The 18,438-nt window shown below is 41.7% G+C and overlaps 1 protein-coding gene across 2 annotated transcripts in view; it reads right to left on the bottom strand.

The window, feature by feature from the left end:
• Positions 1-494: 494 nt before the first annotated feature.
• LOC124552424 (activin receptor type-2A) overlaps positions 495-18,438 on the bottom strand; it is a 109,459-nt gene continuing 91,515 nt past the window's right edge. For both annotated transcript variants that reach the window (XM_047126696.1, XM_047126697.1), the window contains exons 9-11: positions 18,242-18,373; positions 11,128-11,266; positions 495-3,633 (exon numbers count right to left, since the gene is read on the bottom strand). In XM_047126696.1, the coding sequence (XP_046982652.1) occupies positions 11,132-11,266; positions 18,242-18,373 (267 nt within the window). In that variant the 3' untranslated portion in view covers positions 495-3,633; positions 11,128-11,131. The remainder of the gene's footprint in view (positions 3,634-11,127; positions 11,267-18,241; positions 18,374-18,438) is intronic.

The following is an 18,438-nucleotide window of genomic DNA, read 5'->3' as shown; positions in this document are numbered from 1 at the left end:
TTCTACAACAAAACACTGAGTAAATAGTGCAAATTTCAAGTTTGACAGGCAATTCACTCATTATTCACTCTGGACACACCTAACTTGACATTCATTTCAAAATTTTCCTCATTCATAATGATCCCAAGTTAACAGTTCTGAACCTTAGGAGCCACATTCAATATTTTTGAGGTTGAAAGTCCTGAAACAAACTCGCTCTGTTTTGTTAATGCCAACTGAAGGGCCCGTTACGCAAACAATCAGTAAAATTGATGTACGAACTGCCAAATTAGATTCAGTTTTCTAATGCCTTACAGTGGCACTAAGCCACAAACTGCTTTTTTTTTAAGGATTTTGATATCCCCGTTCTTAGACCTGCGTGTCAAAGATGAACGGCACTATCTTCTATGCCTCGCCCTGGTAGTGATGAAGACAGAGGAAAAGTTATCTTAGTATCTAGAGGGGGGGGGGGGGGGGGGGAAAAAAAAAAAAAAAAAAAAAAGGGGGGGGGGGGGGGGGGGGAGTGGTACCATCTATCACCAATGGGCTCGAGCCTCCGGCTGACCTGCCTTTTAGGAAATTATTCTACGCTCAGATTAAGCGCACTGTGCCACCTGTTACACTGACCTCCAATGTGGCACTACACTAACATGATCAGCTCACATTTATCACCATGCAGAATGAAATGCCATGAATGGTATTTGGATGACGAAACTTAGTCCATTAGGGGTTACATGAGTGAACTGTACAAGCTACATAAGTTTCACTCTTCAATAATTTTTTTCAATGTGAAATCCAGCCTTCATTACTTGATTAATTTGTGTTTGAAAGAATGCAACTTCCATGTACAACATTCATTCTCATTCTCTATGATACAAAGTAAGTTATTGTGATCAGTGGTCCTAGCCCAAAGGAAGGAGTGGACATGGGGGTGGGGTGGGGGGCGATGGGGGTGACTAAAGGCTGTGGAGCTGTCCAGTGGCTCACATTTATTTGGTAATGAGGAACGAACTTCTAAAGCTGAGAACCTACATGCTCATCTAATAAATACATTAAAAACTTGGCAAACAACATTCTCAGGTCATGAACGCAGTAGCGCCACACACCGTCAGGTGGCTTGCGGAGTAGGGATGTAGATGTAGATCGTATGAAATGAGCCATACATGACAGTGAGTTAGATTATGAGGGTTAATGTTACTATACAAATTTCTTTGTTGCTGTCAGCATCTATCACTAATGGCTTGAGGTCTCTGTCGCAGCTCAAATGATTCAAATACACACATTTACCCACAGTTAGAGAGACCAACATTCATTCATGGAAAATCACCACCTTTGCAAAACTATCTTGTAGATGACACAGGTTTGTATTGTACGAATAAGTTAAGGACTATGAATTGTTTTCTTTCACAACGTAGCTTTGTCTGTGTTTTAATAATAAAGATCTTCCTATACCTGGAAACATAGCAGAACAGAAATGACGCCTTCTGGAAATTTTCTCCCATTGAACTCCATAATCATCTTTGTAAGATGTCTGTTACCACAGATGTAGTCTGTTACCACATACAAGCTTCCGCTAAGAAAAGTAACTTCCGCGATAATAAACTGCCCCTCAGATTGTCTACAGCACATAATAGTTTACAAGATGTGAATGCTGTCCTACTATTTTACGTGACATAAAATGTCTGTAAAGCAAGACGTACTTATCACAAACAACCCACCACTGCATATGGGAATAGCAGGAAGAAATTAAAGAAGAAAAGCAATTGCCAAGCCAGAAACAAACAGAAAAATGACACTAAGATAGAAGCATTGTTGTTGTTGTTGTTTTTGTTTTTTTTTTTTTTGTTTTTGAGCAGAGAGTAATACCAATGCCTGACAGACATCCTACAGAAAATCCTGAGCATTTCTCTGTAAAATAATACCCATTATTAGTCTGTTGTTCAGAGTTGGACACAAATCTTTTCTACATATTCTTCCATGAAGAATTTTAGTCTATATCCACATCTAGACATCTGCTAGTGATTGCAGCCACTTGTAAGACTTACTCAGACAGAAAACATGCAACAGCAAAGAATATGATGATTACTTACAAATTACAATCTTATGGTGGATACCTTGTCTCTCAAAGATGCCTGATATAAAAAAAAACTGAGACAAACCTTTATTAAAAAGACAATGATTCCTTTACACAAATAAATGAATAAAATAACTCCAAATATTTGTTACTCAAAGCACTAAAATTATTTTGCATAATAGTAGACAACCTGATACAAGAAAATTAACTAATAAGGATACACGTGGCACCTACTCTTGCATGAAAGTATGCAACCATCAAATCTCTCTTGACACACATAACAATCACTCTAATGCAAAAGCATTCAATATAACAGAGGTTAATTGAGAACCACTTACACTACACACTACAAATTTTACATAGACAATATTTTACAAGAATACACTGCTGATGTCTCAAAGGCTGGTAGTCACGGCACATCTCCTTTCCCGACAAGCATTTCGTCGCTATGTTGTAAGGCAAACATGAGTTTTGAAAATTTTTTAGAGCAAATACTAAAGGTTAATTTCCTGCAAACCTTGAAAGTTACTGTTTCAAAAACTGTGTTTAAAAATAACATCCATATAAAGATCTTTTTTTTAAAATTGATATCCTTCTGAGAAAAATCCATGTATGAACATGTTAAAAATTATTGCCAGTATGCTGTACACATAATACACATTCAGTAAACTAAACAATACAAAATGTCTTTCACTAGATATCAAACATTTATATCTTTTGGATTTCTATACACAAGCTACTGTTCTCGTCCTTTTAGTGGCTACGTGAGAGATAATGAGAATAACAATTCAATTTACGTCAGTGTTAAAAGAGGGCACTAATGTTTAGCTTCAAAATCTATGTCGTTAGCACCAGTGAATTACCATCCGCACAATTATTAAAAAAGAAACTGGTGATAGCCATGGACCACAATTTAGGCCAATTCTTTACTTTGGCAGCCTTGTGCCTGCACAGGTCTGCCATTCTAAAATATGTCTCTCTTTTTTGCCCCGCAACATAAATATTTCAGACAAATTATATGCCTGCCTGCTACAATAATTAAGACATACATATATATATACACACATACAGTTACTACTGAGCATAAATTTCCAAAGTGCCAAGTTCAATTATAAGAGCAGGTCTGTCTCCTCTGCTTTAATGTTTAGGTGCATAGCCACAAAGCAAGCAAGTCACTGACAGAAGAGGTACAAATAGTCAATGCAAACACCCCAACGAAACTCTTCGGACCTTTAGCAGTACTCTCCAGTGCGGAGGAGCACTGAAACACTCCCGTATGAGGTCAAAACATCTGCAGTAATCTGAGCAGCTTTCAAAGGCAGACTTTATCTTTGCTACGTAAATTACAGAGGAAAATTCAGAGGAACTACTGTGTTTGGCTGGTGAGGCGTACTCATGAGAAGAAAACTGTGGCACCGTGTGAGATGATGAGAGGTGCTCTCCAAATTCCCACACGGCTCGACAAAAATACGCACTCCGCATACGTCCGTCATTTCCCAGACAGATATGTGGACGGCAGACTTACCGCCCCAACATCGAACACTGTCGATAGTGGCTGCATTTGTGACAGAAGCTATCCACTGAAACAGAATAATTACAAGTTGTATAAACACAATCATGACAACAAAGTATTACTGCAATCACAAGAGGAAAACCAGGAACTCTTATTCAAGTCAGTTACAACAACACAGAAAGCACAAGAATTTGAATTCTAATATGTGTAGCTTGAATGTTCTACATCGATACTCTGCAATCCACTTTATGCTGCCTGGCAAGAGGTACCCCTTACCATTAGTAGTCATTCCTTTCCTGTTCCATTCGCAAATAGAAAGAGGCAAAAATGGCTATTTATATGCACTCTCCAGTGCTGAGGAGCACTGCAACACTCCCGTGTGAGGTCAAAACGCCTGCAGTAATCTGAGCAACTTTCAAAGGCAGACTTTATCTTCGCTATTTAAATTACAGAGGAAAATTCAGTGGAACTAATGTGTTTGGCTGGTGAGGCATACTCATGATTTCTCGCATTTTATCTTTGTGGCCCTTACGTGCAATGTATGATGGAGGCAACAAAAATTTTCTGCAGTCAGTTTTCTAAATTTTCTCAAGACTGTTCCTCAAAAAGAACATTGTTTTCCCTCCAGGGATTCCCATTCGAGCTCCCAAAGAATCTCCGTAACAGTTGCATTTTGTTTGTTACCAGTAACAAATCTACGAGCCCACCTCTGAACTTTTTTGATCTCTTCCTTTAATAAGACCTGGTACGGTTCCCAAACACTCAAGCAGTACTCAAGAATAGGTCGCACTAGTGTCCTATATGCCATCTCCTCTACAGATGAGCCACCCTTTCCCACAAGTCTCCCTATAAACCAAAGTCAACCATTCGCCTTTCCTACAACAATCCTCATGTGCTCATTCTATTTCCTATCTCTTTGCAATGTTAAGCCCAGATATTAAAACAAAGTGACTATGTCAAGCAGGACACTACTAATGCAGGATCAAGACATTACGGGTTTTCTTTCCCGACTCATCCATATTAGTATACATTTTTCTACATTCACCACACCAACTAAAATTTTTGTCCAGTTCATCTTGTATTCTCCTACAGTCACTCAACTTCGACACCTTGCCATACAAAACAGTGTCATCAGCAAACAATCACAGACCGCTACCTGCCCTGTCTGCCCAAATGCATATACAGAATAATATTGGTTGTATCACACGTCCCGCGGTACTCCTGACTATACCCTTGTCTCTGACGAACACTCGCGGACAAGGACAACTTACTGGGTTCTGTAACTTAAGAAGTCTTCGAGCAACTCGCATATCTGTGAACCTATTCCATATATCCATATCTTCTTTAACAGCCTACAATGGGTCACTGTGTCAAGTGCTTTCTGGAATCTGCCTGTTGCTCTTCATCCATGGTACGCAACATATCATGTGAGAGAAGGGCAAGCTGAGTTTCACATGAGCGGCTTTATAAAACCATTCTGATTCCTCAGTCTCAAAAAAATTTACTATAACCAACTTGAGAATATGTTCAAGGAGTCTGCAACAAATTGATGTTACAGATATGTTACACAGAATTTCAACGAACCAGGTACACACGACTTAGTGCAAGATCCACTTTCTAATTTTTTTCAAAAACAATGAGACAGAAAAAAACTATTTCATACGAATTGTTAAATTGTTTCCCAAAATATCCTCCTTTAAACGTTAAACACTTTTGCATGTGTTCGATCCACTTCTGGAAGGAAGGAAGACAGATTTTAACATTCCATCGAGGTTTTAATATTCCATCAACAAGAAGGTCATTAGAGATAGTGCAGAAGATTGGAGTAGGGAAGTAACAGTAAACCCCCACACCACTGATTCTTCAAGGAATCGAATTCCCAATACAGCTTCAAATGTACTTCACAAATGAGTCTGGCCTCAGGAGCCAGAGACAGTGGTCATGTGTGCGTGAGTTGTGCTTGCGTGAATGTGAATATGTGTGTGTGTGTGTGTGTGTGTGTGTGTGTGTGTGTGAGAGAGAGAGAGAGAGAGAGAGAGAGAGAGAGAGAGAGAGAGAGAGAGAGAGAGCGCACATGCATGTGGGTGGGCAGTGAGAAAAAGTTTCGTCAAGGTTATGTATAAAAGATAGTGTTCTCATTCTCAAAATATGAGATCGGGAGGGGGGGGGGGGGGGGGGTGAACACATTTTGAAACACCTTTGATGTGCAGCAATATGCATGCTGCATATTTTTGTATTACGAAGGTATAAGTTCGAATTCCACCAAATACTGCATGTTACTTTTCGAAGCATTGAAATCGAGATTGCGATGTGCTTTTGTCAGCCAGTCATAGCTCATGTCACGTGATCTCGCCAGCTGATGACAGCATAGGATACGTGATGTAGTCAGTCAATAACAAGATCATTCTTAAGTAGCGCGAAAACACAAATAAAATAAGTTAATGGTTTAAATTAATGTACACAGCATTCACTTATAATATTGGTCTCGAAAATTAATAAGCTGGAAGAGAAACTAAGCTTCCACATATAATGTTGATCTTTCCTGCGCACGATACAATTTCAGATACATCACACAAATGTGCCAGCAAAATTTTTAATAACATCATAAATGTCTGATCTTCTGGGCTCGAAATTCTTCTAAATGGCCATCCTCAAAGATTTGATTTTTAAATCATAATCAAACGCTTTGTTATTTAAGAAATTCATCATACATTCTCGCACATAGTTCATCTTGCGTAAAATGAAATTTGCTATTAATGTATGTAACGCTTTTCAAACCACCATTCGCAATATTTTCCCGCTAACTGTTAGAAATAGGTTCGTTTCAGCAGTTGCAAGAGAGCGCCCGATAACAGGTGTCACCACGCGATGACGCAGGAAGGCCATATGTTTGAATGTGTAAAACATTAAAAGATCTTACATTATGTCACAGAAGAAACAAGACATCAGGGGATACTTCAAAAGCATTGGAATTTCGTGAACCATACTAAAATGCATAATTCGGCTTAAAGTGTACTTTCGTATGTCCAGATTCAGATGAGTACCAGTATTGTATTATCTCATGTTTGGCTCTTTATTATGGCATAATGTCACACATACACTTGAAATCAGCCAACAGTGTGAAATTAAACAGTTCGTTTCAAATAAACTGACTGCCTCAGCAGAAAAGATTAATAAAAGCCAAATCTCTTTAGCAAACCAACAAAGATAACTTCATTGTTCTGCAAGGCGATTAATGCTTGACTGTCAGAAAGGCGGAAATAAAATCTGAAACTAATAACATATTTTAGCCTTCCGTAATTATGCGAACGCATTTTTAATTCATTTGATATCTCCCGGTCACAAAAATCCGTTTTTATCATTTAACGTGACAGCAATAAACGAAGAGGAAACAACAAAATTACTGAACATAAACAAAGGTCACGTGGAGACGACCCACCTCCCCACAACAACTCAGACTGCTCTGTGCATCAGGCCTGGATTTACTATATTTCCGAACCGGGGCAATATTAGGTAGTGGCACCCAGCCACACTTCTGTGAAAGCGGGAGAAGGTACTCCTCATATGCGACTCAACGACGCATGCACAAGAGCCCGCCCGCAACTGCTCAAAGGAATCTAATTTAATCAGTTGTCACGTCATGCTCATTGGAGGCAAATTGTTGTTATGAAGCATTGCATAGTCTTCCAAAAGCCTTCGACACATTTTGCTGTTGGCAGATGTTTGTATGAGCACTGTGTTTTGTTGTTGTATACGGCGCATTTCCTTTGCAACATAAGTTGTTTCGTTGCTGCAGTGTTATTCTGCAGTAGAGGGGTACAGTAATATCCTCTGTTAGAGTATTGGTTCTTACCACTCAAAAATCACAAAAATTTAACTGAAAACTAAAACAATGAAAAATTCCCAGAATTGTAAACACTTCCTGGGTTTTTCCCAGTTTTCTCCCGGATGAAAAAATTCCCAGGTTTTTCCCAGATCTCCCGGTAGTCCCAGGTCATATACAGCCTGGTCAGTTCATCCGCAGTGTTTCCGACCTCTGTGCAGAACATCAACAACGTGTTAAAAATCAACAACTGCAGAAATCTGCAGTCGCTGAGTGCAGCCTCCTAAACAAGCATAAAATACTGTTTAACAAAACAAAAGTTTCGCCCCAAGCTCCTCCATATTAGGATTCTGTAATTAAAAGAGGCGGCAGAAATAAGAATTTTGGAGAAAATCTTCAACCGTGACAGCAGATGTAATCTTACCGGAGCACGGAAGTCAGCTCTCGATGCCGAGAAGAGCCAGAGATATTCGTCACAATGTTTACGCATCGGCGGGAGCAGTGGCGGCACCAGTGCAGATGTTCACTCCTCTGTGACGGCGTGATGTAATTACTGACCAATCAGAAGCTGTCTGTGGGCTATATAAGGCAACTATAGGAGCAGTTTTGACTGTCAGTTGCTCCTGATGAAAATGACGGAGGTAATTGTCGAAAGCTCAAGATTTTACCCTGAACTGATGCAGCGAGAAGTTCGAAAATGTTTTCTACAACAGTGCCGTCGCAAAAGACTTCATTCTCAAATTATTTGAAACACTGAAAATCAGAGTTTTAGTGCCACTATAAGCAGGGCAACAGCATAGGCAACCTGCAACTGGGACTGGGTTAGCCGTTTAGTAATACAGATAGGGAACAAATCTGGCAAAGTCATTTCAAAGAAAACACACGCCACTTGCTGCGAGTGATTTAGACAAATCACAGATAATCTAAATCCAGATAGCCAGGCGGGAATTTGAACTGACATACTCCGGCACGCACGTCCAATGGGCCTGCCGGTACCATCTGGAAACATTTCTTTCACGCTGATGTTGCTGCTTCAAAAACACACTTTGGGAGTATTCGTCGCTGTCCACACTTTTTTTTTTTTGACATGTGTGAGCATGAAGTTGTTAGGTGGTAAATCTGGTGAATACATGCAATGAGACATTAATCTGTTTTACACACTTACAATAGTAAGAGGAGATTGTATGCAACACATCAGATGAAAGATGAGTAAAAAATTTCTGTCATTGGAATGAAGCTTGCTCCCTACAGCAGTCTGCACTGAAATGAATTTCCCTGTTAAAATAAAACTGAGTGCTAGAGAGGGCATTATGTTAATATTTATGCCATTATTTCTGCCTTTCGTAGGCAATGTTCTAAGAACTGAGGTTCCAACGCCAAAGCTGCAGAATTGACAGTACTAGACAAGGATGTTAGGAAGACTGGCGCAGCCTCAGAATTGGGGCTTATTCCAAACTACAGCTCAAGGTGTAGCTTAATGTGAGCCAAAATGGGCACAAGAAGAGCACAAACATGGGTTTGAAGAACCTGCAAACCTAGAGTGTCAGATATCCTGGTATCACCGTGCACTGTTCATCTCTAACACCAAAATTCTGTCATCTGTCACCGAACATACAGAGCGCAGTTACACCACCCACCGAGTGCGACCTATCTCCAGTCCCTGTCCATTTTTATCCATGCTCGCTACTCTGAGATTCCCCCAGGAGGTCAGATGTACTTGTGCATCTGCACTGAAGAAGGTGGATCCAATGACCATCTAGGTGAATCAGCTATTTGACTTTGTGGTGTCTATTCTTTTGGACGTGTCCGAAAGAACAGACACCACAAAGTCAAATAGCTGATTCACCTAGTATATCCGACCTCCTAGAGGAATCTCAGACTAGTGAGCATGGATAAAAATGGACAGGGACTGGAGATAGGCGGCACTCGGTGGGTATGTGGGTCAGCTGTCAGGCATGCCGAGATAGGCCATGCAGTTGCGGTGAACACTGGGTCCTGGGTGGCACAGTGGTTAACACCGCCACCTAGTAAACACGAGATCGCAGGTTTGACTCCCGGTTTAGCACGTATTTTCACCTGTCACCATCGATTCTGTGTAAGTCCCAATGCAGTTGACATCAGTAATCCCTTCACTTTCCTTTCCTTTCTGCCCCCTCCACATTTAATTTAAATACACCGAGAGCTCGGTAGCTTCACTACAAGTCTCATCCACATTGGACCCTCAGCCCTACACCTCAGTAAAACATTTTTGCAAACCCTCATACAGGACCAGTTGAAAACAGCAAAAACTGGACCACTTTTTAACAAAGAAAAAGGAAGATTCTGGACTAGTGAGGAATAAACCATCTGCGTACTACTTATAAAAATATTTTAATTATATTTACAAACAATTGTCAGATACTGATAACAAAGAAGCTTTTGATAACTCATGGAAGTTGGGGAAAAAAACAATAAACAGAGAACTCCCTGGACATCTTAATTAAGTTATGAAACAATTCAATAACAACACAAAAATGGACAGGTATTTGGACAAAAATATGCAATAAGATAAAATATTGTCAAACATAATGCACAAGGGCAAGTCCTAAACTATAAATATTTAATACATTGTGTAAACTAAAAATGAGACCGAAGCCCCAATTGGTAAAGTAAGAATGTGCCCAAAGCACCTCCAGAACAAAAATGAAACCATAAAAACCGCAGCAGTTCAACACTATCATATTGTTCTGTAGTATGGACCATTCCCATGACTGGTGAGTAGATAAAATTAGGCAGCAAATATGAAATTTCCATGGAGTGCCAAAAGTAATAATCTGTTAATGAGATTTTAATAAACATTTTTTTGAAGAGTGATTAATTTTTTTTTAATTTTTTGTTTTTAAAATTCAGTCTTAATCACACCACGTACGTTACAAGAACATAGGTGACCGGTTTCAGTCATATCACATGACCATCATCAGACCCATGGCATCCTTCGAAGATGGTAGGTGGAGCACTCTTGTCAGCTGCTGTGATGTCAGCTGACATGGGCAAAAATGTGTTGATTTTAAATTAAATAGAGCAGCCTCACACAGAATGATTGACTTCAAATATCGCTGGCCATGACTTCAAGTATCACTGACTGTTAGTTGATGCTTTGTACACAAGCAACTAAATCACTTCGTGAGAAATGTCTGGGAAGAAATGAAATATCAATGGTGTGTATCAATACAACATTCCAGGTCCAACTTCCCACAAATTCCATTGCGACAACATTCGTAGTAGAAAAGGTAGTATTAATGCGTGGCAAAAATAGAACTGGTCTGGAAACTGCGAACCAAATACAAATTTTACGAATGTCCAATGTACTGATGGGCATTGTCTGTTGCATGTCCTGTGAGTTAATGTACTTGGACAGGCTGAACGAGGAAATGAAAAACTGCGAATTTAGGTGTTTCAACAACATTTCAGTCAAACAATACTATATTAAGCTGGTGTGGAAGTTCTAACATGTGCACAACAAAAAATTTCCAAAAATAAAGATGCATGTTGTTTTTATGATGCTCTGAGAAGGATTTCAATTACCACGCACGCCATTAACAAGCTTTGCGACTGTTAGACTTTCCTGTACGCAATCATTCACTTAGGCGATGTTTTCAAGTGTTCAGCCTTTTTTCAGATAGTTTTCTAATAATTTTGTAGCTGCATAATTTTAACAGTAAGCTATGCACTGGAAGAACTAATGATCCCTTTACGTACCTTATTAAATGTGCTCTTTTGTGCAGGACATTGACCTCGCCTGCATGGAAAGCCTCTCTACGACGCAGCTGGCAGAAAGCCTCGCTTCTGCATCATGGTCCCAACATTCCTCTATGGTGTCGCAAAGCACAGCCATGCCCTAAAATGTGAACAGAGAAAGATGTCATCTCAAATAATGTGCACACATATCACTACAGCTAAAATCCATCAAAACATAACACAACTACAATAAACAGAGTCCAATATTGAAGCACAAAGAGAAAAAGTTGTGAGCAGACTGTGACGAATCAATAGTTACTCCGCTTATTTCTGAATAATAGGCTTCGTTGTGCAGTAATTTCTGGTAATTTCCAGCATGTGTACAACTTATCAGCAACTGACTACTGAACCATTACAATCAATGGGCATTGTTATGAACTATAACAACCATCACTCAGTGCGTATCATATCATTCTTTAGACCTACAAGATGTAAGATAATTTCATATTTGGAAAAAGGTATAATAAAAACATAAAAAAATAACTCAAGATGTGGTTTGGGTTGTGAAATGGGGTAAAGAAAGAAACCCTGTTTAGAAAATTGGGATGGTGGCTTGAAGTGAACACGGGAGGGTTTCCATCATAATTTCATAATTGTGTGGGTGGAGAGATCAATGAAATAACTCAAGATGTGGTTTGGGTTGTGAAATGGGGTAAAGAAAGAAACCCTGTTTAGAAAATTGGGATGGTGGCTTGAAGTGAACACGGGAGGGTTTCCATCATAATTTCATAATTGTGTGGGTGGAGAGATCAATGACATTACAAAGCATGTTGGACCTATCTTTGCTAAATTTAGATCTGCACACAGAGAAAAGATAATTTTGCTGGGATTACAAGTACATTACAAGATAGCAAGATCCCAGTAATGAAGTCATCATCCTGCATTAACAGCCTTGAAACTGCTGCAGTCTCTGGATGATGACTATGCTTTTAATATGGACCCGATTCATTCTATCCTATGTTATAAACATGGGATACTCCTAAAATGACATAAAATTACTAACGGGTCCCTCCTTGTGCACTACAGTGAATACACTTCAACATTTTAAATGAAATATGACAATACGATTCCTTCTACTGTGCTGGAAAATTCTATTGTTGAGGCTGTCCATCAATAAATAATTCACTGTGGATTTAATACTTAATGCTGAAATCAGTAAACCTGACATCTCTTAATTCCTATGCCATTAGTCTGTGCTCAGTCAGAACCTCTTTCTAACTCCTGTAACGACGAGGGAGGCGGAAATCTGCTCCGGAGTCTGCGCTCCAATACAGCCCACAAGGGTTCGATAATGTTCAAGTCCGAGAACTGTGCTGGCCAGGGAAGACGCTGCAGTTCAGTTGCATCCTTCTCATACCACAATTGTACTGTCCCGGCTGTGCGAATGGGTGCATTTTCGTACTGAAATATGGAATCATTGTTGGGGAACAACATTTGAATCATGGAGTGCACCTGATCATCTAAACTGTTCATTGGCTGTAACACGACCTTTGAGAGTAATTATTGGACCAGCAGAATATCACGAAATGGCTGTCCACACCATTACACTTCCCCCTCCATGTGTATGCTTCTTTTGGTACTCTCCAGACATAAATTCGGCCCGATGTTCGAAAAAACAAAAATGTTGACTCGTCGGACCATACGATGTGTTTCCACTGATCAGCCGTCCAGGATTTATGCTCCTGACACCATGTTTTATACTTCTTTGCATTGGTTGTCATCACGAATGGTTTCGGTATAGCAGCTCGTCCACGAATATTCGCTTCACGGAGTTCTCGGTCGACAGTGTCGATAGATACGGGGGGTCTCGAAGATGGCTATTAAGCTCTGCAGTAACTTTAGCAGCCACAGTTTTGTGTTGTTTCGACACAATCTGTGTTAGCATACAACGATCTCTGTCATTTAGTTTTGATTTGCACCAACTATTACGTTTACGTGATAATGTCTTTCCACGTTTTGTGTAGGCAGTCATGACTGTTGAAACAGTTGCTCTTGAAAGTTGGCTATCTTGGTTACTGATGCCCAAGCTAATCCGGCCCCCACAAGCTGCCCTCTTTGGAACTCTGTTAGGTCTTTCATTGCATGTCGACCTCGGCTTCTGAACACAAATACGAAGTGTACGCTACTCATAAACAAGCTGCACTGATGCCTAGTCCATACTGAATACGCACAGTCCTGCGCGACATGTGCCTTACCCGCATTGTTGACCATGAAACACAACCATCACATTACTACCACAGTTCTCATTATTTTGCCTATCCCCTGTATATTAAGTGCATGTATGTTATTATTCCATGGAAAATTCAGAATGGAATGTAACAATATTATAAAGAGGAAAGTTGCTACTCACCATATAGCGGAGATGCTGAGTCGCAGATAGGCACAACGAAAAGACTGTCACAAATTAAGCTTTCGGCCAGTAAGGCCTTCGTCAAAAAATGACACCACACACACACACACACACACACACACACACACACACACACACACAAACCTGCATGCGCACACGCAAAGGCAACTCTCACACACAACTGCAGTCTCAAGCAAATGAAACCACACTGCGAGCAGCAGCACCAGTGCATGATGGGAGTGGTGATCGGGTTGGGGTAAAGAGGAGGCTGGGGCAGGGAGGGTAAGGGATAGTAGGGTAGTGCTGGCAGACAGTCAAGTGCTGCTGGGGAGCGCACAGGAACAAGGTGGAGAGAGGGTAGGGCAGCTATGAGTAGTCAGGAGGTTAGACAGAGAGGTGGGGAGAGCGGTGAAGGTAGCAGAAAAGGAGAGAGGTAAAAAGACTGGGTGCGATGGTGGAATGAGGGTTGTGTATGGCTGGAAAGGGAACAGGAAAAGGGCTGGATGGATGAGGATAATGACTAACAAAGGTTGAGGCTAGGAGGGTTATGGGAATCTAGGATATATTGCAGGGAAAGTTCCTACCTGTCCAAGTCAGAAAAACTGGTGTTGGTGGGAAGGATCCATATGGCACAGGCTGTGAAGCCGTCACTGAAATGAAGGATGTCATGTGTGGCAGCATGCTCAGCAACAGGGTAGTGCAGTTGTTTCACGGCCACAGTTTGTCGATGGCCATTCGTGCGGCAGACAGCATGTTGGTTGTCGTGACCACATAAAATGCAGCCCAGTGGTTGCAGCTTAGCTTGAAGATCACACAACTCGTTTCACAGGTAGCCCTGCCTTCGATGGGATAGGTGATATTTATGATGGGACTGGAGTAGGCGGAGGTGGGAGTATGTATGGGACAGGTCTTGCACTAGGTCTATTACAGGGGTACAAGCCGTGAAATAAGGGGTTGGGAAGCAGGGGTTGTTTTAGGGATGGACGAGTATATTGTGTAGGTGCGGTGGATGGTGGAATACCACTGTGGGGTGGGTGGGAAGGATAGTGGGCAGGACATTTCTCATTTCAGGGCACGGCAAGAGGTAGTCGAAACCCTGGCGGAGAATGTAATTCAGTTGCCCCAGTCCTTGGTGGTACTAAACAACGAGGGGAATGCTGCTCCTCTGTGGCCGGACTGTAGAACTTTGGGAGGTTGGTGGGAGACAGGAAAGATAAGGCACAGGAGATTTGTTTTTGTATAAGGTTGTGAGGATAATTACAGAGTGTGAAGGTATCAGAGAGACCGTCGATATATTTTGAGAGGGACTGCCCATCACTGCAGATGCGACAACCACAAGTGGCTAAGATGTATGGAAGGGACTTCTTGGTATGGAAGGGAGGGCAGCTGATGAAGTGGAGCTATTGCTGGTGGTTAGTAGGTTTGATATGGATGGAGGTATTGAAGTAGCTATCTTTCAGGTTGACGTCAAAATCTAGGAAGGTGGCTTGCTGAGTAGGACCAGCTGAAGCAAATGGGGGAGATGTTGAGGTTTTGGAGGAATGTGGATACTGCGTCATCACCTCGATCCAGATCGCAAAGATTTCATCAGTGACTCTGAACCAGGCGAGGTGTTTAGGATTCTGGGTTTTTAGGAAGGATTCCTCTAAACGAACTATGAACAGGTTGGCACAAGATGGTGCCATGTATAATGCTTTCAAAGGAGAGGTCATTGTGGGTGAGGATACAGTTGGTCATAGCGACTAGGAAGGAGGTTGTCGGTTTGGAATCCATTGGGTGTTGGGAAAAGTAGTGTTTAATAGCGGTAATGCCATGGGCATTAGGGATGTTAGTGCAAAGGGAGGTGGCACCACTATTGATGAGCAGGGCACTGTTTGGTAAAGGGACAGGAACTGTGGAGAGACAGTGGAAGAAATTGTTGGTATCTTTTAGATAGGAGGGTAATAGGTTGAAGGTGTCAGTCTACGAGAGCAGAGATTCTTCCGGTGGGGGCACAGTATCCAGCCACAAAGGGGGCTCCGGGTTGGTTGGGTTTATGGCTTTAGGAAGCATGCAGAAGGTAGGAGTGCGGGGGGAGTGGCAGGGGTGAGCAGAGAGGCGGACTCTGGGGAGAGGTTCTGGGATGGGTCCAAGGACTTGAGGAGTGACTGGAGATCCTGCTGGATTTCTGGAATGGGGTCACTGTGGCAAGGTTTATAGGTGAATGTATCTGAAGCTGGCAGAGTCCTTCTGTGTAATCCTTGCAGTTAGACTACCTCTCGTCATGCCCTGAAATGACAAATGTCCTGGCCACTATCCTTCCAACCCCTCCCACAGTGGTATTCTGCCATCCGCCAAAACTACACAATATACTCGCCCATCCCTACACAACCCCTGCTCCCAACCCCTCCCACCACCACCAACTCCAGTCCCGTCATAATCATCATCTATCCCATCAATAGGAGGGCTACCTGTGAAACCGGTCATGTGACCTACAAGCTAAGTTGCAACCACTGTGCTGAATCCTATGTGTCCATGACAACCAACAAGCTGTCTGTCCACATGAATGGCCACCTACAAACTGTGGCCATGAAACAACTGGACTACCCTGTTGCTGAGCATGCTGCCACATATGACATCCTTCATTTCAATGACTGCTTCACAGCCTGTGCCATATGGATCCTTCCCACAAACACCAGTTTTTCTGAACTGCGCAGGTGGGACTTATTCCCGCAATATATCCTACATTTCCGTGACCCTCTTGGCCTCAAACTTTGCTAGTCATTATCCTCATCCATCCAGCCCCTTTCCTGTTCCCATTCCAGCACTACACACCCTCATTCCACCATTGCACCCAGTCTTTTCACTTCTCTCCTTTTCTGCTACCTCCAACCCCCACCCCACCTCTCCCCTGCTCTCCGTCTCACTTTGTGACTGCTCATAGCTGCCCTACCCTCTCTCTACCTCGTCCCTACGCACTCCCCAGCAGCACTTCATTGTCCGCCACCCCCGCCATACTATCCCTCCCCACCCCAGCCTCCTCCTTACCCGCACCCAGTCGCCACTCCCATTGTGCACTGGTGCTGCTGCCCACAGTGTGGCTTCTGTTGCACAAGACTGCAGTAACGTGTGTGAGAGTTGCATTTGTGTGTGCGCGTGCAGGTTTGTGTGTGTCGTCTTTTTTTGACAGAGGCCTTACTGGTCGAAAGCTTTATTTGTGACAGTCTTTTTGTTGCGCCTTTTTGTGACTCAGTATCTCCACTATATGGTGAGTAGCAACTTCCCTTTTCATAATATTGCTGTATGTTATCATTTACATATGTTGTTGTTGTTGTTGTTGTGGTCTTCAGTCCTGAAGACTGGTTTGATGCAGCTCTCCATGCTACTCTAGCCTGTGCAAGCTTCTTCATCTCCCAGTACCTACTGCAGCCTACATCCTTCTGAATCTGCTAAGTGTATTCATCTCTTGGTCTCCCTCTATGATTTTTACCCTCCACGCTGCCCTCCAATACTAAACTCGTGATCCCTTGATGCCTCAGAACATGTCCTACCAACCAATCCCTTCTTCTAGTCAAGTTGTGCCACGAACTTCTCTTCTCCCCAATCCTATTCAGTACCTCCTCATTAGTTATGTGATCAACCCATCTAATCTTAAAACATTCTTCTGTAGCACCAGATTTTGAAAGCTTCTATTCTCTTCTTCTCCGAATTATTTATCGTCCATGTTTCACTTCCATACATGGCCACACTCCATACAAATACTTTCAGAAATGACTTCCCGATATTTAAAATCTATAATTGATGGTAACAAATTTCTCTTCTTCAGAAACGCTTTCCTTGCCACTGCCAGTCTACATTTTATATCCTCTCTACTTTGACCATCATGTTATTTTGCTCCCCAAATAGCAAAACTCCTTTACTACTTTAAGTGTCTCATTTCCTAATCTAAGTCCCGCAGCATCACCCGACTTAATTCGACTACATTCCACTATCCTCGTTTTGCTTTTGTTGATGTTAATCTTATATCCTCCTTTCAAGACACTGTCCATTCCGTTCAACTGCTCTTCCAAGTCCTTTGCTGTCTCTGACAGAATTACAATGTCATCGGTGAACCTCAAAGTTTTTATTTCTTCTCCATGGATTTTAATACCTACTCTGAATTTTTCTTTTGTTTACTTTACTGCTTGCTCAATATACAGATTGAACAACATCGGGGAGAGGCTACAACCCTGTCTCACTCCCTTCCCAACCACTGCTTCCCTTTCATACCCCTCGACTCTTATAACTGCCATCTGCTTTCTGTACAAACTGTAAATAGCCTTTTGCTCCCTGTATTTTATCCCTGCCACCTTCAGAATTTGAAAGAGTATTCCAGTCAACATTGTCAAAAGCTTTCTCTAAGTCTACAAATGCTAGAAACGTAGGTTTGCCTTTTCTTAATCTAGCTTCTAAAATAAATCGTAGAGTCAGTATTGCCTTACGTATGTGAATGTAATTTATGTAAAGTGAAAGGTCTACGATGTTGTGGACTATACTGCCTGCTTGCCCACATTGGGACTCAAAATTGGAAAATGTAATAATGTTGACAGGCCTTGGCTTGACCTGTCTAACTGGAAAAAAGTTCTGAGAAAAAACTGCAAAATTATCTGGCAGCTCTCTTTTATTTTATAACTAAGTTTTGTTGCAAACATGCTTTTGTCCACAACATTACAGGAAAAGCGTAGCTGAATAAAAACTGTCACATACCGGGTGACTGCGCCAGTGCTCACGCAAGCAAGGGCGAACTTTCTTCTGTACGACGCATTCTTGCATGTCTTCGAGAGTTGGGTGCTGTCCGACTTCCTCTTCAAAAGGTAATAGATACTCTGAAACTGGACCCTGAAATATAACAAGCACCAGATGAAACTACAACTTATTTTAAGGTACAAATATTTATGCTTACA

Source organism: Schistocerca americana, chromosome 10, assembly GCF_021461395.2.
Source record: "Schistocerca americana isolate TAMUIC-IGC-003095 chromosome 10, iqSchAmer2.1, whole genome shotgun sequence".
Taxonomy (NCBI): Eukaryota; Metazoa; Arthropoda; class Insecta; order Orthoptera; family Acrididae; genus Schistocerca; species Schistocerca americana.
This window is presented reverse-complemented; position numbering and strand designations above follow the sequence as displayed.